Below are 25,116 nucleotides of genomic sequence, written 5' to 3' on the forward strand. Positions count from 1 at the left end.
AGCTCCAATCCTAATTAAACAAACCTGAACAACAAGGCAATCAGTGTTTTTTACTAGATAGATACAGGCAGGTGAGTTTTTATGAGGGCTGAAGCTAAACTCTGCAGGATAGTGGCCCTCCAGGACCGGACTTGCCTATCCCTGCCTTACAGAAATCCTGTTTGCATTGTTACACTTTGAGATAAACATAAGCAAACAATTATAAAATATTTCACAGCATTACTGTTTTACTGTATTTTTTACTCATAATAAAAGACTTTTTTAAATAAAATAAAATAAAATAAAATCTTACAGACACCAAAATGTGTATGAGAGAGAGAGAGAGAGAGAGAGAGAGAGAGAGAGAGAGAGAGAGAGTACTTGCTTATGCTACATTGCGGGGACATTTGGTCACGTTTTTTTTTTTTTTTTTTTTTTGTTAAGAAGTCTTTTATGAATACAGTAAAACAGTAACGCTTAAGTATGTTTACAATTTGTTTATTATTTTAATATAAAAAAGCAATCTATTTATTCCTGCATTGGCAAAGTTTATTTTTATCTACAGCAAAAAAGCTTGCAGCCAAAACATTAGAGCGTCTTTAGTCTTTGAACCATTTGCGCTTTATATTAGGTACTGTATGTAGAAGAGTGACCTCCCGATGCAGTTTCTGAAATCCTCAAGGATAAAGCTCATACTACAGCTGTGATGGACTGACTGTCACACCTCCAGAGCTCCACACCCCGACGGTTGTGTTTCATCAAAGTCCTTTCTCTGGTTTCATGCAGCAAGAAATCGCATCATTGGAAACAATGGCAATTCTCTGAAATCAAACTACAACGGCAGCCGCTATAACATCTTGTCCTCAACCTGTTTTGGATTTTGACGGCTCACCGCCCAATAAATACACGGACTTCAGAGGATAAGAGGTAAAATCACCGCACAATCTGGCTGGGTTTATCACGTCACATCTGGCTAGCGCGCGAGCGCACGTGAGAACTGAAATGTTGCATCAGTTGACATGTATCGTGTGATCAATGCATATACAATGCATAAAAACAATTATTATGCGTATCACTCTTAGACATTTTCTAAAAATTCGAATATATCCGTTTCCTATCGTGTGATATATACATTTCATCTATAAACATTTAATTCTGAATGTTTTCGTGCATTTGTAAACAGTTAAGATTTCACTGCAAATACTGTGTTCTGCTGTTGTATTTAAATAACCAATGAATGTCTTCCTGAAAAACATGCTGCTGAAGACTGAATTGTTGTGTTTCTTCGTTTTTAGTCTTTCTATTTAAGATTAGTTAGATTGATGTTTAGACTTAGGTTATGGGTTCTGTAGTATAAGCTGCTAAGATGAATTTTTGGTGAGTGTCTAAAAATAGCACCCGGTAACATTAACGCCACTGTGTGTTCAGTAGGAAACACCTGGTTATTTTTAATTCACATATAAGCATTGGTGCCTAAATTAAAATATGTTACACATGCTGCTAGACATATAGCAAGTAACATTATATATTATAACAGGATTGAATAAGAATTTGAATGGCAATAGTGTGCAATGAACGTAAACTGCAATTACAGGACCATCAGCCATATTTGCAACTAAACAGGTTAAACAAAATAATAATACTAATCGGCTATTAACAATATACAGTAGTCTTATACATGATGTTATTGCTGATATTATTAGCATTTATTCTTTTATTTATCCTTGTGTTCAAAAAAATATAAATAAAATAAATCTGTTCTCCGTGTTGTCAACTGGACACTTAAACATATAAATAACTGTTATCGGTTTTGTTCACAAAGTTATATTGGTCTCTAGTTTTTAATTACACTTAAGCCAATGGCTGTCTAAAAACTGGCATGGGTGCTAGATGGATGCTGAATGGGTCGATTAATACATCAATGTCTTAGAAACAGCCATGACAAAGACTCAGTGAGATTGATTTGTGGATGTGTTTTAGTTGCTAAACTTATTGTACACTGATTTCTATAGGCTACTCACTGTACAGTATACATTAATATATTTACTTCGTTGTGTTCTACATTACAAAATAAATATTTAATTGTTCATAACATATTTCATTGTATATTTATTCTTATCTTGTTGTTATTCCATTATTATGTTTCAAACATTTTATGTTTTATGGTGCATAACAGCATTCTTCAAATTTCTCAGGATATTTTGATTCTGTTACCTGATTCTCATGCTTCTGTTTGTCATATCTCCTTTTGTCATCACCTGTACCCCAGTGTCTGATCCACACCGTATGCCCAAAAATCTTAATAATGTATGCTGTTAATTGCATATGAATCCCCAATGGATGGTATTGTACTGTAGACTTCATATGCTGTGAGTTTCTAAATAGATTGACAGCCATATGTATGAAGATCAATGAGAAAAAAATTCAATATATGCACCATAATGTCCACTGTCCCTCTCAATTTGATAAACGAGACTTTCAATTTCATAAACCATGAAAATCTTATTGGCCAAGCCATGATCACTACTTGAAATACGGCTAGAAGTATGCCCTCAGATTAGTATGTGTTACTGTCCTGCTGTGTTTTGCAGGTATTCTGGTCTTTTCTAAGACAATGGAGGTGTCAGAGGATGACATGCAGAGATGTGTGATGAATTCTTGGAATTTGCATTCTCCTTTATATCTGCACTGTCCTTAGCAAAGAACAGCCCAGTGTAACCATGGCAACAGCAGCATCCTCTGAGTGAGCATCATTCTCTCTTTCGTCAGTAAACATGATGATTGTGGTTCGTATATGCTTACCATATTGCTCATATTGTGCTTTGCACAGATTGCTTTACAGATGTTTAAGCATAAAAATAAAAAAAAATATTAAAAGAATGTTTTCACCATATGTCTTTACTGAATAATGCAGTTCTGATGTACTGTCATAAAAATGTCACTCACTGAAATCCTATCACAGACTGCACCTCTGTGCTCTTAAAGGGATAGTTCACCCAAAAATGAAAATTCTGTCATTATTTACTCACTCTTCATGTCATTTAAACCTGTATAATTTTCATTCTTCAGCTGAACACAAAAGATGTTTAGAAAAACCTTTCAAATCAAGTTAAGTCAAAACAATTTGTGAAGCACTTTTCTGAATTGTTGATATTGATGTTTAAAATTTCTTAATATCATCATTCCTTATAGTTGCATTAAGCAGATGGATGATTATATAGTGGACATTTTGTGATGACACAAGCAGTCAAGGACTTCTTCAGTGTCATATGATCGATCAGAAATCATTTAAATATGCTGATTTGCTGCTCAAGAAACATTTCTTATTACAATGTTGACTGTTCTATTTTTTTAAAAAAATGTGTAGAAACCATGATACATTTTTTCCAGGATTCTTTGATGAATAGAAGGGTCAAAGAACAGCATTTTTTGACACATTTTTGTAACAATTTAAATAATCTTTACTGTCACGCTGAATAATAGGAATTTTTCAGTGGTTTTTTTTTTTTTTTTTGTACGCACCGACCCCAAACTTTTGACAGAAGTGTAAATGATAATATGGTTTTTAGTTGTTATTAATATTCCTCAAACTTATGTTCTTCTGTTACAGGTAATGTTTTACAGAAGAGTGTTTCACTTAATGGGAGCTCACAGGACCATGGCAAAGATTTATCTATGACTTTCCAGCCTTGGATGGATAATACCTGGTAGCAGCCGCCATGTTTACATGTAATGGCAGCTCATTAGAGGGGTGTGGTCTTCTTGAACCAATAGAAACTGAGATGCAAGAGTCTGATACTGCCCTAATGCCCACCACTCTCAGGGTGGCACTGGCTGCCATCATGATCTTCATGATCACCATTGGTTTTCTTGGCAATGCCATTGTGTGTCTGATAGTGTATCAGAAGCCAGCCATGCGTTCAGCAATTAATCTGCTCTTGGCCACACTGGCTTTTTCAGACATTATGCTGTCACTGCTATGCATGCCATTCACTGCTGTCACTCTCGCAACTACGGACTGGAGTTTCGGAGTGGAATTCTGCCGCATATCTGTCATGCTTTACTGGCTGTTTGTTCTAGAAGGTGTGTCTATACTTCTGATCATCAGCGTAGATCGGTTCCTCATTATAGTTCAACGGCAGGACAAGCTGACACCACATCGGGCAAAAATTCTTATTGCGGCGTCATGGGCTCTGTCACTTTGTGTGTCCTTACCATCAGTGCTCGGCTGGAGGACAGCAGCGATCGGGGCACAAGTACCGCAATGCATTCTGGGATACAGTGAATCGCTGGCGGACCGAGGTTACACAGTTCTGCTTGCTGTTGCTGTGTTTTTTGTGCCCTTCGGAGTGATGTCATATTCCTATTTATGTATTCTCAACACAGTTCGACGCAATGCACTGCGCATCCATAATCACACCAGCGAAGGCAGCGTCGCTATTAACCATGTCAGCAAGTTGGGTTTAACCGGTCTGCAGCGACCCCAAGTCAATGTGGACATGAGTTTTAAAACCAGGGCCTTCACCACTATCCTCATCCTGTTCATTGGCTTCTCTGTGTGTTGGCTGCCACATACGGTGGTGAGTCTGCTGGCAGTGTTCAGTAGACGCTTCTACCTCAGCCCGGCCTTTTACCCCATCAGCATCGGGGCACTGTGGTTGAGTTACCTCAAGGCAGTCTTCAACCCGGTGATATACTGCTGGAGAATCCGCAAGTTTCGTGAAGCCTGCCTGGAGTTCATGCCCAAGACCTGTCATCTCTGTCCCAAGATTCCCGGGCGAAGTCGCAGGCGTATAAGACCCAGCAACATCTATGTGTGCAGCAGTGAGACCCAGTCTTCTGTCTAGGGTTTGCCCCAAAGTATAATGAAGATAATGTTAAGATATGAAACATTTAAAATCATGTTTATAAAGGACATTTATGAACTGAAGACTTTACAAATAACTCCTCCCACCATAATCTGCAGTGATGAAGGAAACAGCATCTGCTGTCTGAAATTCATCAGAGCAATACACATAAATGTTCCTGAACACGGTAATTTCTTTATTTTTCTGTCGGAAAGGCTTCTGCAGATTCTGCAGTTTTGTAAAACATGCAAAATTGGCAAATAAAGTAAATAAACTGGTGATTTACTGGACATTTTTCATAGAATTTGTCATGGTTAAGTGAGTTTTTTTTTATGCATTTGACTGACATTTTTAACCAAAGCAACTTTAACAGTGCATTCATTCTGTACATTTTATCTGTTTGTGCAACCCACTGGGTAACAAAACCTTGACCTTTTTCATATCAATTTGAAATATATGGTATACATTCAAGCTGTGCTTGTCAGTAATGTTAACCATCTTGAGTTTGCCTTGAACAACAGTCCCAAAGTGATACTGCACGACTGACTGGCTGGTTGTTTGTCCAAAATTTGTTTTCCTTTTAGAAAAAAAAAGAAAGAAATAATAATAATAATAAATGTCAAACCTAAATTATTCTTCATGTTTCTTAATTTTAACAACATAATTATGATTTCTGCTTACTGTTTTCAGTCATTTACCACTTTGAATGAATTACTTTGCTCAAGCAAATTCATAAAGCTATCATCATAGACATGTTTACCATCCCTGAAATATTTGGAATGCATCATCTTCATAAGCGTGGCATTTTCAGTAAAGTCCATTTTAAAAGTTTTTTTTTTTTCAGTAACTTTTAAGCCTATATAAATACTGTCAATATAGAAATCTGTCAATACTGAAGAACAAAAAAGGGTAGAATATGTGTTTTCCAAAGGCTGATCCCAGTGTCAAAAAACAGATTGGAGGATGGCAAATGTAATATCTATAGAAGACATATTCTGGTAGCAAATAGCTAAGTAGCCAACACAAAATTGATTAAGTGAAATACACAACATTCACAACAAATAAATACAATGTTTAGTTGATTTGGTTATTAGCCAGTGCTAGTTGTTAATGGACAAATATTTGCTCATTAATTGTCTATTAATTACATCAATCTGTAACATGGAGTTCTTTGGGGTTGTACATCCATGTATATAAAAAAATGTAAATATGAAAATATGTGTAAATTTGAAATAACTTTGTCATAAGTTACTGCAGGTGGCAGTAATGGTCATACGCTGTTAAACGTCGGTCACATAAGCGCAGAATAAAAGCGCTTCTTCCTGCGCTCACCGGAAACCGATGAGAAGCATGGCGTCACACAGGACAGACAGAACGAAAAGCGCCACATCAAACACTGGAGATGTTCCCAAACTCGACCTCCTCCTTCACCCAGAGCTTCTTTCTCCGGAGTTCATTCAGCTTACGTTACACGAGGTGAGGTTGAGAGCCACGTGACATCTGTCAGGTTACTGCAGGCTTCATCGCATAACGTGCTTGTTTCTTATATGAATACTCATATTTTAGTTGTTTTTGGCGAGCTCAGGCTATTTTTTGTAAAGTGTATTTTAATAAGATCAAGTAAAAATGTCTGATGTCCGAGGAGTGAGTCACAGAATAGCAGCAAACGAGCGGTGGCTGTGTTGTGTTGTAGAGGAAGATCGCAGTGAGTGATGAAGAGGACCGCGAGCGGCTCACAGATCTGTACTTGCGGCATGTCATCCCTCTCCCGCAGAGGGACCTGCCCAACAGCCGCTGGGGGAGTCGCGTGGAGCGGAGCAGACCGCGTCAGAGGTAACTTACTGCACACTCGCTAGGACATCGGAAAATAGTACACGTGACATCAGGGGTTCAACCGTAATTTTACAGAGAAGAGTATAACTGCAGCCTGGAGATCTCCAAATAGGGGCGGGAACTCCAAAACGGGGTTGGAGCTCCAAAATAGGGCGTGGCTTCCTACCATTGAGAGACAGGTGCATGACACGCATTCACAATTTTTCCCCCAATCTACTTCAGTGCAAACTCCGCCCCACAGCTGATTCTGAAGTTTTTCTTGGTTGTCAGTTAAAGTGTTTCCTAAACTAAGCAACAAAAAATGCTAACCCCTAAACCTACCCCACACCTTACCTTAACCAGTGACATTGACTGAATGGCGGGATTGGCGCTGAATAGCGTGGTAAAGAAAGTTTCAGTTCAGGAAATAAACAGTTAATGAGATTATGCAATATGAGACTCACCGCTCAATGGCACCTTTTTAGTTACACCCATCATCACTACCCCCTCCTAGCCTGTGAATTTCGTGTTCCGGGATGGCCCTGTTGCTTGGGATAAAACTAATAAAATCTTTCCCCTCTGCTGGGACGACTCCTAAGTGATTCCCGTTTACATCATGAAGCAGAGGTTCAAACTTGGGTCCAAACACCACTTGGCCACAAGCTTTGGCCTCTGCTCTCGTGGAGAATATTTATTTTTTAAAACACATTTTATTTTAGATGAACTAGAAACAATGTTTAATTTATAACGTTTTATTTTGAAATGTAAGTCTGTAACAATTGGCTGAAGCTACAGCCAATGGTGAAAGTCTTTTGTGAAAGGAGACCCCGCCCCATTTTGGAGGTTCTGCCCAATTTTGGAGTTCACGCCCCATTTTGGAGATCTGCAGTTATATCCACTTAATTGTACAAGGCTGCGAGTATACACTTTGTGTGCAAAGAAACCAATAGTAACAATTTATTCAACAATTATTCTCCCCTTCTAACATTTTGGAGAGTACCCCAGAACGTAATCAATGTAATCAGTGTTGTTTACGTTCTGTAGAAAGCGTCTATATGCTAAATGTAAACAATGATGATAGCGGACAATATTTGGCTGAGATGCAACTATTTAAAAACCTTGAATCTAATTGTGCAAAAATTCAAGAAAAATTTAGAAAATCACCTTTAAAGTTGTCCAAATGAAGTTTTAAGCATTGCATATTACTCATCAAAACTTAAGTTTTGGTATATTTACAGGATGAAATGTACAAAATATTCTCATCATTTGTATCATGTACAGAATTGCTTATGCACAGTCATCGGTCACTAATAACAATTTCATGATTATGAACCCAGATATTTTTTTGTCCAAAAACGCAATTTACAAGAGAGCAGAAAGTAAATGTATAGTAAAAAAAAAAAAAAACTTTATTCATCTGAACTACTGAATACGGGTAGAACGATATATCGGGCCGATTTTTGAGTTTTTTTACGTGTATCTGTATCGGCCGATACGTAGGGCTGGGTAAAAAAAAAATAGATTTTCCGATTAACGTATTTTCCGGACGTTAAGTCGCACTTTTTTTCATAGTTTGGCTGGTCCTGCGACTTATAGTCAGGTGCGACTTATTTATTAAAATTAAGGCGAGACACTGCAGGTGAATAGGGCAAAAAAAATAACTAATACTTATCAACTTACTTACCCAGTTGATTGATTACATTGATTATTGTGAACCTTTTTTGTATTACAAGTTTTCAAAAATGTTATGTTTAAATATGCAAATGAGGCATTATTTAATGAAATATGTACTAATTTGCATAAATGTCTAGTACAAAAATCTGAACACTAGATGAAGTCAGTTTCAATTTTTTTTTTTTTTTTTTTTGACATATTAAGAGTCAAATGTTTTTACTGAGGGAATTCTGGTTATCTTTTTTGTCACTCCATAATTCGGAAAATACTTTGAACAGCCAGAAAACAATATATTTTCACAATTTTGGGGGGAATAAAATGTTGTATATAATCAAGGAAAATATATTTGAACAAATCCCTCTGTAAAAACCTTCAGAATATAGTCAGGAATAAAAATGTCAAGTTTGGTGTGTGTAAGTGCTACTGAAGTGGAGATTTATGGCTCAGTGTTGAAGAAAAAACTCATTTTGAGAAAACAGCCTTTAAAAATATGTATTGTTATTTAAATCTATTGACACAAACTGTTAAGTGTTTCTTTTATAGCACTTTATCTGTGTCTTTTGGATGTTTTCCTTCCACTAGTTTGAAAAAGCACTTTATGAAAAACCAAAAAGCCCAAAATCTCAAAAATTTTCAGGTTCTTGAAAAAACAGTGTTTTGCCTGCAGTGTCTCACCTTAAAATTTATTTGACTTGAATCGACAGAAATGAACCGAGAAAACATTACCGTCTCCAGCCGCGAGAGGGTGCTCTATGCTGCTCAGTGCTCCTGTAGCCTACACTAAGCAGCATATAGTGCCTTTCGCGGCTTTAGATGGTAATGTTTTCTCTTGCTTCTTTGTTCTCTAAATAAATGCGACTTATAGTCCGAAAAATACTGTAATCGTTTTTAAAAATGTGTTCGATTCAAAATCGATTCTCAAAGGCCAGGAATCGATTTTTTTTTTATTTTTTTTATTCATATTTATTTGCACAAACATTGAATGCAAGTTTAAAGTTAATATAAATACTAGTCTTCGCCAGTAGATTTGCTTTGCACTCGGGGGAGTGCGAGAGGCGAACCTGTCATTCATTCATTCAGGGCTTAAAATGGCGGTTTCGGGTACATTGTCAACGTTGATGCCACCTTCACATAAAAAGTCAGAGGTATGGAAGCATTTTAGATTTCACAAGACTACTACGATAGTGTTGTGGACAAGAACAAAGCTGTTTGCGTGATTTGTAATGCAGAGGTGAAATGCTGTAGTAATACTACAAATCATGTATGAATTTCTTCTGTTGAACACAAAAGTTGACTTCCGTAATATTAGAAAAAAAAAAGTCATTTTGAGACCAAAAACTGTTTGGTTCCCCATATTTTTCAAAAAATCTTTTTTTTTTTTTTTTTTTTTTTTTTCAGCAGAAGAAATTGTTATACATGATGAATAATACATTCATAAATGATGACATTTTTTTTATTTTTGGGTGAACTATCACCAATAAACCAATATTATTTGTCCTACATTGTTCATAGGCTTGTAGCCTCAATGTTACAGCAAATTTTGTACAATTGTATGATGATTTTATCTTAAAAAAATGAAATAACTTGATCCTGTTTGATCAAGGAATGTGACTGTTCTGACTTTTTTCAGCATACATTTTTCATCTTGCTTCAAAATTGTATTGTATTTATTTAACACAATTGTATGCATTTGAAAATTAGAGATGGGTTCTGTTTTAAAATGTACCTACAATAAAAGTTTATTAATATATAGGTTTGTGGCTCTTAATTTCTTTTTATTAATTACCAACTTGTAAACTTATGTTCACTGTTCTTTTTTATAAATATAGTATTTGTATTAAATCTATATTGATTGAGGAGAATAGAGTATAGAAAATCAAATCAAGAATCGAAATCGAATTGATCTGGAACATCTGAATCGATACCCAGCCCTACCAATACGTGGCTTCTACGCTCACCGATAGTTTTTCTTTTTCCAGGCATTATTTACAGACAGGCGTCCACAGGCTTTAATTTCTTAAATTATTTAAATGTTGACAGTCAGGACATTTTGTGATGACCTGATTATAATGCGTCAGCAAGCAATGCATCATCAAGACTGTGTTGTAGATGTTGATTAAAGCCTTTTACCCTTGCACAGTTAACCATATGCAGTACACCCATCCATATTAAGTTCAATAAATGTTCCTTTTTTAAATTGATACTTGTAACATTTGGTATCATCTTGTCATTTTTATGATGTAAATTGAGTGAGAAAAAGCAGTATCGGCTCCAAATATCGGCTCAAGAAAATCGGTGGTCCGTATCGGTCATCGGCTAAGGCTGATGGATAAAATCGGCATCAGCACTAAAAAATCCATATCGGTCGATCCCTACTACTGAAAAATAGTTTTTGCATATTATTATGCATACATCCACACAGCTTTGAAATCTCATTGCTGTTGCTTGTTTGATGACAAAACTTGATTGCATGTTTCTTAACTGAACTTGATGAACAAGTATGCAGAATTAAAAGTTTGAGAGGTAATCGTGAGAAATAAACTAATATTTTATATTTTCATGGCTGTGTTCTGTACCTGAATGAAAATGGCCAAAGTATTTTCTCTATTTGGCTTCAGTTCAAGCAGTGATAGTGGCAGGAAGAGGCCGTTGATTGTGTTTGACGGCAGCTCTACGAACACTGGCAGTGTTAAGATGAAGAAACCTGATCCTTCACCAGCGCCCGTCACCACAGACCGACTAAAGCCTCCAGTGTCCAGCATCAATCTCACAAACCCCATACGCAAGCTCTCGGGGACCTCTACAAACTCTTCCTCCAATTCCTCTAACAAGACCCCAGTGTCATCACCAGGGGCCGGTCCCAAGAGCCCCTGTAATGACTCCAAAACTGCCAACTCCTCAGCACATTCAAACAACACCACGTCTAAACTGAAGCGCACGTCCCCCAGTGATGGAGAACCCAACACTAGTGTGAGTATAAAACTAACTCAATTGAAACAGTGCTTATTTAACTTGACGGGTGTTGTGTGGAGTAGATAAGAGAGAGTCTTTAAGGTTTTCTGATGGTAATTCTCTGATTTATTTTTATTATATTTTTTATTTGTTTTGTGGCAGAAGGACATTAAGTCACCTGATGCAAAGAAAAAGATTCAACATGTCACATGGCCATAATCTGTGAAGTCATCTGGGATGGACATTCAACGCCACTGATGTCGTCTGCTGGGTCTCTGAGGCAAAGACAGACCCCAGAATTTGAAAGATGGGTTCTTGTCACACATCTTTACTTCCCAGCCTCAGGAAAGGTGACTCGTGAAATGTGACCCTCTGGTTTTTTCACACTAGGAAACACTTCTGCTTTTGACTTGATGCGTGGTGAAGGAACCGAGACATTCCTAGCAGTTTTATGTTAGACTGATCAGTTTTTCACTTTTTTTAGCAATATAATTCTTGCAATGAACACATTTTCCGTTGTGAGTGAATTATGTTGGTCAATCAAATCCACTTAGATGGAGAATGGACATGCTTTCCATTGGGCTGCAGTGTTTTACTGGTATAGAAGTATTCCCAGTAACTGGATGTGCTTGTACTGAGTGGCATTTCGAAGAAATCTCTTATTTCTCCAATAAAATGTTTGCAAGTGCTTTAGCCATTATCAGGTAAATCCCTCGACCATTTTTGTATTCCTAGCCCCAAAGGTCCAAAATACAATTGTGTGTATTGCATCATACGTTGATGTGTTTTAGTAAGAAAATGATATGAAGGGTGTTTCACATGTATGTCTTTTAGTGGTGGTCTTTTCTAGACATTATGAATTGAGTTTTTATTGACCTGCATGGAATGTTCCTCAGTGACAACAAGCCTGATAAAATAAATGGCTGAGATCATTGGTCACGGTGTTTGTGATTCTTTTTTTTTATTATTAATTCAGGGATCGCCCTGATTATTGTAAATGTATAAAAAGTATAATATGCTTAAGTTAATAATGGATCAGTGAAATTTACAGTCAATAGCCGTAAAATAAAAGTTAATTTAATTCCTATAACCAAATCCTGTTACAATATGAACCAAACCCGGGCTATTCTAAAATGTTAAACATAGTAATAAGAACTAAGTTATCAAATCTATAAAATGTCACAAATGGATGTAAAACACTTGACTGCTTTCCCTACACTGCGTGCTCCATCCTCAAGATGTTTAAACCTAAACACAGTTCACATAAGTCTTCAGAACTCGTTTCAAGCATTAACCCTCTCAGGCTCAAATTAAGTTTTAGTAACTTTAGTAACCTTTAGTCAAATTTTTAGTACTCTGTATCTGGAGTGATAAGGTTTTTAGTTTTTAACTGTTGCAAATCAGCAACGTCTGCCTTGAGAGGGTTAAAGCATAACGTTTTTTGACAATATATTTTGCATATGATAATAGGATGCACATTGTTTTGCATGGTCACTGTCAACGCTAGGGGGCTCTATTGTCCTGTTTTATTGTTTGAGCTGTACTGAATTCTTGCTAGTGCAATAGCTCAGTTCATGTCAGACATGGGGACTTGTGACTCGGTGACTTGGACTCGAGTCGACTCGAGTCGCTATTTTTAGGACTTGAGACTTGACTCGGACTTGGAAGTTAAAGACTCGGGACTTGACTTGACTTGAGACACGATGACTTGAATGACTTGAGTGTTAATCACATCATGTTTTCAGTTTGAATATAAAATATATAAATTATTTTTTAAAATAAAGTTGATTACTCAGCTGGAGCGCAGGCTGAGAATAGCGTCGAGACTGGATCAGGACACTATCATCAGTCATGCCCTCTCTACCTTACACACACCACGCCCACTTAAATCAGATATCACATCACATCAACATGTCAGCCTGAGGGTTACCGACGGTCATCGCTTTTGTCTTCAATAATTCGCGCCTAAAAACGCGTGGAAAACGCTGGGTGCGCCGCTTTCTCCTTCTTTCCAAAGCGCTCGGGCAGAAGTGCTCCTTGGGGCGTCTGTCGTTGCTAAGCATCCATGACACACTCTCTCTCAATGAAGATGCGGAAATTTCAGCAAAGGATAAATGGATTTGCAGCACTAAAAATCGCTCGCAGTAGCTCTGCTACTAAATTCATTTCAAAATGGCAATCCATATACAGCTATGAACAGCTGTTCCTTCATCTTAGCTGAGCTTTCAACGTTGATACGGGAAAGGATGAAGCTGATTGGTTAGTTATTGTCACATGACCCGGGGTGCGCTTGCGGCATTCTGAAAAGTTTTAACAAGATGCGGTGCGCGTCGTGAGCGCGTTGCTTCCATTATGAGCGCGCATACCGCGCGCCTACATTGGAAATAGCGAACTTGCGCGCGCAAAAGACATGCTGTGAACGGCCCCTAATGACCTGCTAGCAGGCCGTCAAAAAACGCATTCCAGGGGCGGCGCTAGGGCTGGGCTAAGGGGGCATAAGCCCCGAATATTTTGTTACCTTGTCTTTCTCATAGAGCAAAACAATTAATCAGAAAAACAAATGTAGCCGCCGCGATTACCCAATCATGAGAAGTGCACATTATATATATATATATATATATATATATATATATATATATATATATATATATATATATATATATATATATATATATATACCCCATCACTCTCCTTCTTGCTCAAATAGCCCTTGATGCCTTCAGCGTGAATCTACAATTTTCATAGTCATGAAAATAAAGAAAACTCTTTGAATGAGAAGGTGTGTCCAAACTTTTGGTCTGTACTGTACATAACAAAAAAGTATGAAACAACTGAAAATACGTCATATTTATATTCTATACTGAGAGAGAGAGAGAGAGAGAGAGAGAGAGTGTGTGTGTGTGTGTGTGTGAGAGAGAGAGAGAGAGAGAGTGTGTGTGTGTGTGTGTGTGAGAGAGAGAGAGAGAGAGAGAGGAGAAATGTAACAAAGTTTAATGTTGTATGTAAACTGTGTTTGAGAGAGAGAGAGAGAGAGAGGTGTTCAGAGAGGAGTCTGTTGGATGTTTAGCTGTTATTTGTTTTATGGACTCAATGTTGAAAATGTAAAACATTTCAAACACTGTTGGCAGAAGTGAAAAATAAATAATTTTAGGAAGTTACAATTTTGTTTGATTCTATGATGTATTTTACTGAACATGAGTATTTACAATGCAAATCCAAATTATTTTAATTTACTGACAGTTACTTATATCTTGTCTTTTAACTTTATTAAGATCAGATTCTGCAGGTAAAATAACAATATTAAGGTGACTTGACTTGGACTTGACTTGACATAGCTTGTGACTTGACTTGACTTGACTTGCCCAAGAAAAAAATACTTGGGACTTACTTGAGACTTGAAGGTTAAGACTTGAGACTTACTTGAGACTTGCACATGTGTGACTTGGTCCCATCTCTGGTTCATGTCATTCATTAAGAGAAACAAAAAACATGTAGTTGATTTATTTTAATAAGCTTTATTGATATTGCATTAAATGTACTTGATTTAGAATTCGTTCTCAACTGTTGGGTAAACGTAAAGACCAAAATACTTTTTTTTGCAAGTTAAGACATGGGTTATGCAACACATCAGAGAGCTGGTTAGACATTTGAAAGAGATATTAATGGTTATTATCCTCACTTTTACAGTTTTTAATCTTTAAGACCGATTCTTTCCTCAGTCTTCATATTAAAGCAAGCTGAAACTCTCCTGAAATATAGAAAATCTGCCTCTTGCTACATACACTATTATAATCTTTGCTACAACAATGTTAACTATGTTTCCATGGAGTACCTAAATGTATTAATTGTTCACACTGTTTCATGCTTTGCCAATGCTTTGGTTTTAACATTTTAAGCATGTCATGCATGCTCTAATTGTTTCTTGCTTTCTTTCACATGTCTTTGCCACACTCAGGACACAGGATGTCATCTCTCTCGGTCAGGAAACCTCTGCCCACCAAAGACACTGAGCACTTTTTGCAGTTGAAACAGTCGTTGTGCCACTGGCGCTCTTCAAAAGAGATGTACTTGCTTCCTCCAAGTCCTATAGGTGATTGCAAACATGTTATGAGCACTGGCAAACAAAGAGATGTTGCTGTATTGCATAACAGTTTGTGGGTGCTGGCAGATTTGAAACAGGGTTGACAATTTAAGAGTTTCCTCCCTTTCAGTTCTGGAATTTGAATTGGCCATGTGCTGCAGGATAATGAAACTGGAGTTTTGCAACTTCAGGGAATATTCTGGTCCATTAAATGAAAGTTAATTCATTAAATATAATGAGAATGTTTAAAATAAATGACTATAACAGTACTAAAAGTATATATAGTTTATTTGCATTTAAATAATTTAGACTGAAAAACTAAATTTGCCATTAAAAATCGCATTTTATATATTTTATAAATTTTAATAAATGTAATTCCATTTAAGTTCTACTTAAATTAAAAACATTTTTAACCTGTTTGTTATTTTAGTATTACTATCATAGCATTTGTTAATATTATGGATTGACTTTTATGTTTGTTCAGTTTTGTTTTTAATTTTAATTTTAAAAAATTTCTTGCTGTTCTGTTTTTATGTTTATAAATAGCTCTGTTTAGATTTCATTTACTTTTATTTTTGTTTAAATACTTCCATTCAAACTTATTTCAATTAGTTGCAATATTAGTTAGAATAATTGTTTTTTATTTTTATTTCAGCTTTATTGCAGTTAACAACACAAAAAAAATATTTGTAATAATTTAAGTTTTAGCTAACAAAAACAACATTGAATTATATTCAAGAATGGGCTTGTGATTTAAATACATTCTCAATTTAATTCTGAATGGCACACAATTCTGATTCCAAACCATCGTGCATGATCGGTTTGATGAGAATTTATGGTGATACCGTATAGAAGCTATTTCTATTTTTGTAGTTTCATTTGTTGGATTGTGCATACCGCTGATGGGGGTGGTGCAGGAGGCACATTTCTTGGCATACAAGTTGCAGAAGCAGTTGAGGCAGTAGGCAAAGTCATCACGAGAGGTGAAGCGCTGGCCAGACAGCTGCTGCTTACATCCAGTGCACAGGAAACAGTCCTTGTGCCACGGCTGGTCATGGTACGTCACACCGCCAGTGGTGATGGGCTACACAGACAAGGAAGGAGAAGAAGACATAGGATCCCTGTTATTTATTAACAGAATAGCATGCTTTTGTGACTGCATGAACTATATTTCACTCATAGTTGACTGGTGTCTTAATGTTTAATGTACTCGAAGCTTGTATATTCAACTCCTGTGTTGTAGCTTGTAGGTTACTTCAGCTGTGACTACCTTCTTGCAGTGAACACACTGCATGGCAAACTGCTTTTCGTAGCAGGGCACGCAGTAGTTATGGTTGTCTTTGGGGATGAAGCTCTTGGTGCCAATTGGCTGTTGGCAGCGCTTGCATGTAAAGCAGGTCTCATGCCAGCTGTTTCCTTTATGCTCCATCTTCCTGGAGCCTGAGGGAGAGAAGAGAGCCATCTTAACCCAAATACAACAACATCCCTCTTATGAAGAGGAGCATGTTAAAACGATACTGCGATCCATAACATTCAACAAATACATATTATGAAAAATGTACAATTCACAAAGTTTATGCCAAATTCTATAAGAACCAAATCTATATAAATAATCATTACAGGACACAATATTGCTTGTATATAGTCTTATCAGTCACATAACCGTTATCAGGCTTACAGGACTCCCCATTTGATCTGTAATACAGCAGGAAAGTTTAGCTGTTAAGTAGACCGAGCATAATTCTGTTTTAACACATCCAGACGAAAGGCCAATAAACACCAGCCATGGTGCACCGGCCAGCAGTGGTGTAAACAGAGACAGCACAGAGTTTCATTGTTTTAAAATGTCTGGCTCATATCTTTTAAATCCATGTGCTCCAGATTTGAAATATTAAGTTTCGCTCAGTGAGAGCTGGAACATTCCACAGGACTGTGACCTCAAACTGAATCACGTCAATTAAACCGCCAAAACCGCTACTACGCATATAATAAATCTATACTTGGTGCCATCTATCCATTTCCATTGATGAATATTATAATAAGGGTGGTTGATCATAAAACATAATGGGTTAATAAGAGTGTGACATTTTAACATGGTCATGAGGACCTGTTTTTGAAGAGTTATGAATGAATATATATTACCAGTTGAGCAGATCACTTGCTTTGGCAAAGATTGTCTCTGTGTGAAAGAAAGCTGTTTTCTTTTGCTTTAATGGAAGAATGTCGCCGAATGGATAATTATGATTTTTATGGCAGTGTATGAGTATAAAAAACACATCTACTGAAATGAGGTAATAGTTCCTCCCACAATGAAGGATCTCTTACCAGGCATGATGGTCTTCTTGCACTCATGGCATTTGGAGGAGTACTCATTAGAATAGCACTCGGTGCACAGCAGCTGCTCGTCTTTGGTGGAGAAAGGCTTGTCCACCAGTGAGCGCTTGCACTGGAAGCAGTGGAAACAGTCCTCGTGCCAGTGACGGTCCTTGTAGGACAGATCCTAAAGCCACAAAAGATGTACTTTCAGGGCAATGGTTGAACTAGAGATCGTAACACACATATGGTCCCATCCACAGTCTGTTTGATACACTTTTTCAGATCTGCAAGCTCTAATCTGATTGGCCCGTTTTACGCCACTTCATAAAGCATGTTATTTGAAGTGCGGTTACCCTGCTGTTGCAGCCGATGGGTTTCTTGCACTCCTCGCAGGTGTTGGAGTACAGGCTCTCGTAGCACTTCACACAGTAAGGGTTTTCCTCACGAAGAACATACTTCTTCCCAAACAGGGACTCCTTGCAGTAGTGGCAGTCATAACGCTCGGTCATCTTTACTTCTGCCTTTCAGTCCTGTGATGAAGAGATGTGTGAATATAATCGAAACTCTGAGAAGATGATTGCAATCTTTGCTCATTAACTTTTGAGTTGTGAGATATTCCGTCTCGTAACCTAAACCAATAAACTGAATAGTTTTCAATACCTTTATTAAGAAACACATATTCTACACTATTTCTAGGTCACTTATACAATGATTGTGAAATTATTTCCAGATGTTGGAATGACGTTCTTTAGATCATCTCAAATCATGCTGGAGAACATGATCATCAGATTTTGCTTGAGAATTTCATGCATCATTAGAGCAGTGTTATTTTATTATTTCTGATATGCCATTTGAGTTTTTTTAGTTTCCAGTGGACGGAGCTCACTGGAATTCCACAGTGTAGTACATCATAGCATCGTAACCAGCCTGTTATCTCACCTCCAGCTGTCAGCCATTACGTTGTGTATCAGCATGTGTTAGTGTGCATATATAAATATGCCTCTGCTGGCAAGGATGCGATTAGCTAGAAACATCATCATGAACTGACTTTTTTTCTGAGAATAATCCATCTATTCTGTAATAAGCCAAATAATTATATTGTCACACTGGTCCGATTCTAAAGCTGATTCAAAGCAGATCATTCAAAGAAACGTTGGTGTTCATTGTGTATCTTATCTGAAATTAACTGAGAGAGAAATTGTGACTTCTTCTAAATTATTCTAATAACAGAATGACATCTACTCACGCTGCTGTCTGAGTCCTGGACCTGTTAAGGCTCTCTGTGTATTGTTCCCATGAGCCCTGTGATGCTGAGTGCCGCCTAACTCTGTGCCACCGCCTCAGGGGTCCCCAGTGTCCCGTTCACACTCTCTCCCTGCTCCTCAGCCCCCTGCTGTCCCGCTGTGAGTGTGTCTAACTGAGCCCTCGTCCGGTCAGGGCTTCACTACTACACCAAATCCCCCTCTACTGTTTTACCATAAAAGGCAGCAGATGGAAACCAGGAGAAGCGGCTCTCTTGCTTAAAATCCTTCTAAGAAAATTCTTTGACTTGCACAGTCAGTCCTTCTCTCCCCCCTCCTCTGCTTCCTGTTTGTCTTGCCCTTTTCTGCTGTCTCACTTCTTCAGGCTTTCTCCCTTTCTCCATCCAATTGGCAAGCCATTTAAATTCTTTCCATTAGGTTCTACGTCTTTTCACACTATCAAAATAGCATACTGCAGGTTATTCTAACTATATTTTCTTGTGGAAATAGTTTGTCCATGACTCTAAGTACAAGTCTGACCATGACTTACTAGGTGCTTTGTACACAGTACGACCATGACTATACTGTGCTACGAAAAAAATAAAAATAAAAAATTGTAACACCTTAGTATAGGGACCAATTCTCAGTATTAACTTGCTTATTAGCATCCCCTATTACTAACATATTGGCTGTTTGTTAGTACGAATAAAAAAGCACATTCTGCATGACCATATTTTACATCTCTAATCCTACCCAATGCCTAAACTTAACAACTACCTTGCTAACTATTAATAAGAGGAGTAAACTCCATTTAGGAGTTTATTGAGGACAAAAGTAAATGGTTTGTTAACAGTGAGAATTTGACCTTAAAATAAAGTGTGATCATTTTTTTCCTTTCCTTTCATCATACTGAACTTGACAAAATCTTGCCTAGGTAGAGTAAAATTAATAAATTAACTCTAACAAAGTTGTTTATGATTCATCAATCAATCACTCTTATCTGTGTCTGCTGTGAACCAGTGCTTTTCCAAAAAGATCCTGGTTTTTCAAAAGAAACTGTTTCTTTGGTTTATAGTTGTTTTAATTTATTTTTATGTTTGTTTGATCATATACTTACTGTTTATTATCATTTTAAGTCATCATGAGTCCCTCTGGTTGAGAACCAGTTCTGTAAGTTTCAAAAATCCAGGGCTTCTTTGGAAACATACAGTACTTACCACTTTGCTATAGACATATCTCAATGTAGGATGCAAAAATCTTGAATTTGGAATGATAATCTAATGTGCAGTGATACTGATGTGCTAAAGCAAGCAAATAAACACACTGTTAGGAAAGAAAAAAAATTATTTATGAAATCACATGCAATAGATTAAAGCAATAAGCCCAAAGAAACTGTGGTTTACAGTGAATTTATAACAGTTTATAGAAGCGAAGTGCCTAAAACCCCCTTAGCTGTTATAAATTCACTGTAAACCACGGATTCACAGGGCTTACTGCTTTTATCAAATAGTTCCATAAGGTTTCACGAAATAAAACAGAGCAAATAAAGTGCAAATGATATAAATTAAAACAATATTCTTACACCAAACAATGTAGTTCATCAGAAACATTTGTGGTTCCAACAAAGTGATTGCCGAGCAACACACAGAAGTAAACAAAGGTGTGTGTTTGTAGCGCAATTTACAACAGCTTCAAACGCAGCTCAACCAATCAGAATCAAGAACCGGAACTATCCGTTTTATAATGAAATAATTATCCTTGGGTTTATTTTCATCTACCGCAGTTCATTCTTCTGATTCCTCTTATGTTGTCAAGGGAAATCTTTTTCTAATGTTATTTGTCTTTATTGTCCAGTTCAGAAAATACATAGAATCCTCACTATGTGATTGCCTGCAACTACCCTGTAAAATTTGACAAGACTACGTTCATTCAAGCAAGTTTGGTGGTAGCTGTAATACTTCATTTGAAAAATTAAGATGTTTGTTAAAGCTTAAATATCAAAATTAATAATTCTTGACAGTTTGTAAACCCCTCTTTTAAACATATTCACCAATTTGGTCACCAGCACACTTGATCTAAACTGATCTCCTCTAACAAGATCTCTCTCGGGCATGACTTGGTATTTCTCTAATCTCTTTTTTTATAATCCTCAGCTGTGCTTGGAGACATCTGAGAGTGTCATCCCACAAACATATCACTCAATGCTTATTAAAAGTGTAGCAGAGGTCTGAAAGATTAATGGAAAGCTTTTAGTCGACACTAAAAAGAGACGCCAGACAGGTGGATGGAAGACTAACCCTCCTGAGATTAAGACCTTGTGTTTGCGCCCCACACACAAACTTCACACCCCCACAATCCAGATCCATGGAGAGAGTGAGACAAGATTCTGACCACCCATCATGACTCTATAAATGTCTTTTATCTTCTGTTTTAAGAGAGACTTATAGCTGTCATAGACCTAAGTGTGTCATATACATTTCAACCCCATTAACACAAATGAGACCAATTCATAGTCATTAGATTCAAATGAATACTTTTTGCAGTTTTAAAGAAATTAATCGTTTAAGCAATTTTTACTGGATTTTTATTTTTAATGCTTCTTGATATATTCACCTAGTAGTGACTCACCCAATTATGCAGAATGACAGAAGAACAACCATAAAGGAGCAGATGTGATCGACAGATACTAGCACAAATTCAAGTAATTCTGACAGAGAACACAGGTTTAGTGATGGATGGTATAGTTGTATCATTGCTCACGAGTGTGGTCTGGTGTTAGTAATCCACCTGTAAAGACACGAGCGCCTGTGGTTCTTACCTCAGGAGAAGAGCTGTCTGTCTGTGTGAAGAGTCTGGCCAGACTGAGCGTGGAGGCTCTCGGCTGGGGTTGAATGCTCTCCTGATTAAATTACTCCACCTATGGGGTGACTAATTGGAGTGGTAGGGTTTGGGCAGGCTTTTCCTATCAAGATGAGCTATAAATACAACACAGTAACACTACAAGTACCAGCACACTAGATAAAGCCCATATGCTTATCCACACACACACACACATCCATACCCCCTTACCTCTTCAGTCCCATGTCCTTTTAAGGTCTCATTCAGTTTCTGTGATAATTACATTTATTCTGAAATAAATATAAAAAGATTGTAATCTATTTCAACAATTAAAAAAAACACATGCTTTTATGATAGTTTTGTCTTGTTTTCTAGAAGAAAATATCTAAGAGTATCTATTCCTGAAACATGCTTGAAAAGCAAAATTGTGTTATGATATTAAGACTTATTTTCAGAGAATATATCTTGAATTAAATGTTTAGTCCAAGCATAAGAATTTTATTTAGCTTAAAATAAGATAAGATGTAAGATTATCTGTTTCATAGTAATAATTCTTGTCTTCATCATATGCGTATTATTCCCTCGCTTCATTTCTGCCCCTCAAGCGTTTGTGAGAGAGAAGCGAGCCAGAGCAAACAAACAACTTGGGGAATGTTTACAGACCTCCTCTCTTGCAATGGACATTTTTTTTTTTTAATTATTGAAACCATTTTAATGTGACAAAACACATTTTTATCTGACTTCAGTTGCCTTTAGTTATGATTCTTTAGTTCAGATACAGATGAAGACGGAAGAAAAGTTTATTCACGTTTAAAGTCCATCTAAAAGTAAGTACATAAGTTATTTTAAATTAATTTTCCTTACAAATGGTCTCTTGTGCAAGCAATTTGTGACACTGATCATTTAAACTAATTTATACACTATGGGTTTTGCTTACAATGAAGCACAAGATGCTCTTTGGGAAATTCTCAAATCATATTAGGACATAATGGATCATGTGGCTTGAGTGCACGTGACATTCAGAAAAAGGGATTTACTAAGAAAGGCTGAAATCCATGTAAAAAAAAAAAAAAATGAATAATTCCTTTTTTTTCACTTAAATTGTATGGTAAAATGTACAATTGCACATATAGCCTACAACAGTTGCCCCAAAAAGTATGGACACAAAAGTCAATCTTAAAGACATAGTTCACCCAGAAATGAAAACCCTGTCATTTGTTCACCCTCATGTCTTTCCAAACCTGTATGGCTTTTTATGTAATTTCCCATAGTAGGAAAAACACACTGTTTCATGGGCGATCCTTCACCATAGTATGTCTAAGGGGCAAATTTGGGGGGCTCATGTGTCCCAGGGGTACAACTTATACCCCACTGCGGGGTATGTTCTCGCACAGCCTGATAGCCTCTCCAAACGTGGTGATTAACATGTTTCTGCGAAATTCTCTCTCTGAGCTACGATCCGTCAAAGTTGGCCGCAATGCATTGTCTATTGGACTTTTCGCCCGATATTTTTAAAACATATATATATATATATATATATATATATATATATATATATATATATTTTTTTTATGTTCCACAGAAGAAAGTCATATGGATTTTGAATGGAATAAGGGCAAGTAAATAATGACAGGTTTAAAAGATCCTACGAAACAATAAATTCATATTTGGACATTTTCTGGCTGTGAGACGTTAGTAGATCATGTTCGTAGTGATGTAATATACTACACCTGTGGACCTAAACTTCAGGAGAACATCATACCTTCCATTGACTCCAGCTGGCATGGTTACATGTGATAGCAAAAAGAAGTGGAGAAATCAGCATCATTTGTTTGAAGACTCCACTGAAATTTTCCTTTTAAGTGTTTTTCTTTTGTTTTTTGTTTTTTTTGGTGTACAAATGGGAAGTATAGGGTTATAAGGCTTTCAAGAAGTATCCCCCACTCTCGCCACTTAATACCATTCACTTTGACCCTAAATCTTGCCCTCAGTCCCTCTCCACCTCTCTGTCACTCTGGGGAATTGTGTTAAAGATATTTTCCATACGTCCTGATAACAGACCCTCTGTTTGGTTTCTGAGAATATTGTGGAGCTATTTTCTGCACCTTTCCATCTCTCACTCTTCACCTCTCTCCTTTCTAATCACAGCCTCCCCCACCCCCTTTATCTTTCTCTCTCAGTTATGGAGAGATCCTGATCCATGGTACTCATTCGATCTGCTACAGTATGTGACTTTAGAAATCTACAGGCTACGTCTGTTTCATCAAAGAAGCCCTGTTGTGTTGATTTATCAGTAGCTGTGATAGTTAACTCTGATAAATCAATTGGGGGATCCCTGTGTTGTAGAAAGAAAGTGATTATGGATGATATTCAATAGGATGCAAGTGTGGAGTTTGGGAAGTCTTCTCATTACTGCAACAGATGGACTAATGACGGCAAACACCCAAAACATCTGTCATCTCAGAGCTTACGCTATTACCAGCCATCCAGCTTGTGTTTCACATGCAGCGTGGATATATTCACTGCCATCAACCTTTAACACTTGCTTTTTCAGATAACTAGATGTGTGTCGCTGCCATACTGGCATAACCGAGACCCAAAACTACATCAGATATGTTCAGATGGTGAATTAAACAGGAGAATGCATATTAGGATGGTCTAGTTGTTAAAGGAAATACTTTGAAAATTGTATTACTATTACACCTAATGCCGTTACAAATGCATATCACTTGTGAAAAAGATTCATTATTATATTTTATAACACACTTAAAAAGTGTATTTAGTAATAATGTCAAATTAATTTTATAATTGTAACTTTTGTTATTCAATGTTGAATTTAAAGTTTATTCATTTATCTATTCATATCACTTTACGAGCAGTTTTTATGGAAAATGTCAGTATTCACATTCATTGAATCTTATGGGCCATTCTGGAGTGGAGCTTAGCAAAAGATAAAATAATTGATTAAAAATTTGAAGTAAGGATGTCATCTGAGGAGATATTGTGTGGGGTGACCAGATAGCAGTGTACTGTTTGGAAAAATCAGGAAATTTAAGTCAGATGTTTGTCCTTAATATGGCCCTTCACTGAGATGTTTCATAGACTCAGTGGGAGAGTGAGTCCTGTGTTCATCTGATTTAATTTATTTTCCCTTCACCCTTCCTTATTCTTCCCATGCTAAAGCCTCCTTCAAAGAAAAAAAGGAGTATTTAACCCACAAATCAAGTTTTATCCTGAAGAAACAATGGTTCAAAAACACCTTGTAGTTGTGCAGAGCTGAGACTAAAAATGAAAATTTACTCACCCTGGAGGCATCCTAGGTTTATATGACTTTCTTCTTTCAGACGAATCCAGTCGGAGTTATATTAAAAACTGT

General features: G+C 36.9%; 3 protein-coding genes across 6 annotated transcripts; 2 read left to right on the plus strand and 1 right to left on the minus strand.

Annotated features, from left to right (window-relative positions):
- The first annotated feature begins 497 nt into the window (after positions 1 to 497).
- LOC113108902 (high-affinity lysophosphatidic acid receptor-like) lies at positions 498 to 5,350 on the plus strand. 2 transcript variants are annotated; one of them, XM_026272314.1, is made up of 3 exons: positions 498 to 906; positions 2,571 to 2,765; positions 3,590 to 5,350. In XM_026272314.1, the coding sequence occupies exon 3, from the start codon at positions 3,699 to 3,701 to the stop codon at positions 4,824 to 4,826; it is 1,128 nt and encodes a 375-aa protein (XP_026128099.1). In that variant the 5' UTR covers positions 498 to 906; positions 2,571 to 2,765; positions 3,590 to 3,698; the 3' UTR covers positions 4,827 to 5,350. The 2 variants fall into 2 exon arrangements, with proteins under 2 accessions (XP_026128099.1, XP_026128100.1); XM_026272315.1 differs by having other exon boundaries at positions 2,571 to 2,722.
- A 784-nt stretch (positions 5,351 to 6,134) lies between these two features.
- c9h2orf49 (chromosome 9 C2orf49 homolog) lies at positions 6,135 to 12,203 on the plus strand. 2 transcript variants are annotated; one of them, XM_026272319.1, is made up of 4 exons: positions 6,135 to 6,302; positions 6,520 to 6,659; positions 10,931 to 11,282; positions 11,430 to 12,203. In XM_026272319.1, exons 1-4 carry the CDS (start codon positions 6,168 to 6,170, stop codon positions 11,481 to 11,483), a joined length of 681 nt encoding a protein of 226 aa, XP_026128104.1. In that variant the 5' UTR covers positions 6,135 to 6,167; the 3' UTR covers positions 11,484 to 12,203. The 2 variants fall into 2 exon arrangements, with proteins under 2 accessions (XP_026128104.1, XP_026128103.1); XM_026272318.1 differs by having other exon boundaries at positions 6,138 to 6,302; positions 11,427 to 12,203.
- A 2,556-nt stretch (positions 12,204 to 14,759) lies between these two features.
- Positions 14,760 to 21,873, minus strand: fhl2a (four and a half LIM domains 2a). Of its 2 annotated transcripts, none has more exons than XM_026272317.1 (6): positions 21,721 to 21,873; positions 18,015 to 18,191; positions 17,671 to 17,845; positions 16,616 to 16,785; positions 16,243 to 16,429; positions 14,760 to 15,348 (listed from the first exon to the last, which is right to left on the minus strand). In XM_026272317.1, the coding sequence occupies exons 2-6, from the start codon at positions 18,168 to 18,170 to the stop codon at positions 15,197 to 15,199; spliced, it is 840 nt and encodes a 279-aa protein (XP_026128102.1). In that variant the 5' UTR covers positions 18,171 to 18,191; positions 21,721 to 21,873; the 3' UTR covers positions 14,760 to 15,196. The 2 variants fall into 2 exon arrangements, with proteins under 2 accessions (XP_026128102.1, XP_026128101.1); XM_026272316.1 differs by lacking the exon at positions 21,721 to 21,873 and adding an exon at positions 18,908 to 19,170.
- Positions 21,874 to 25,116: the final 3,243 nt, after the last annotated feature.

This window comes from Carassius auratus, chromosome 9 (assembly GCF_003368295.1).
Source record: "Carassius auratus strain Wakin chromosome 9, ASM336829v1, whole genome shotgun sequence".
Taxonomy (NCBI): Eukaryota; Metazoa; Chordata; class Actinopteri; order Cypriniformes; family Cyprinidae; genus Carassius; species Carassius auratus.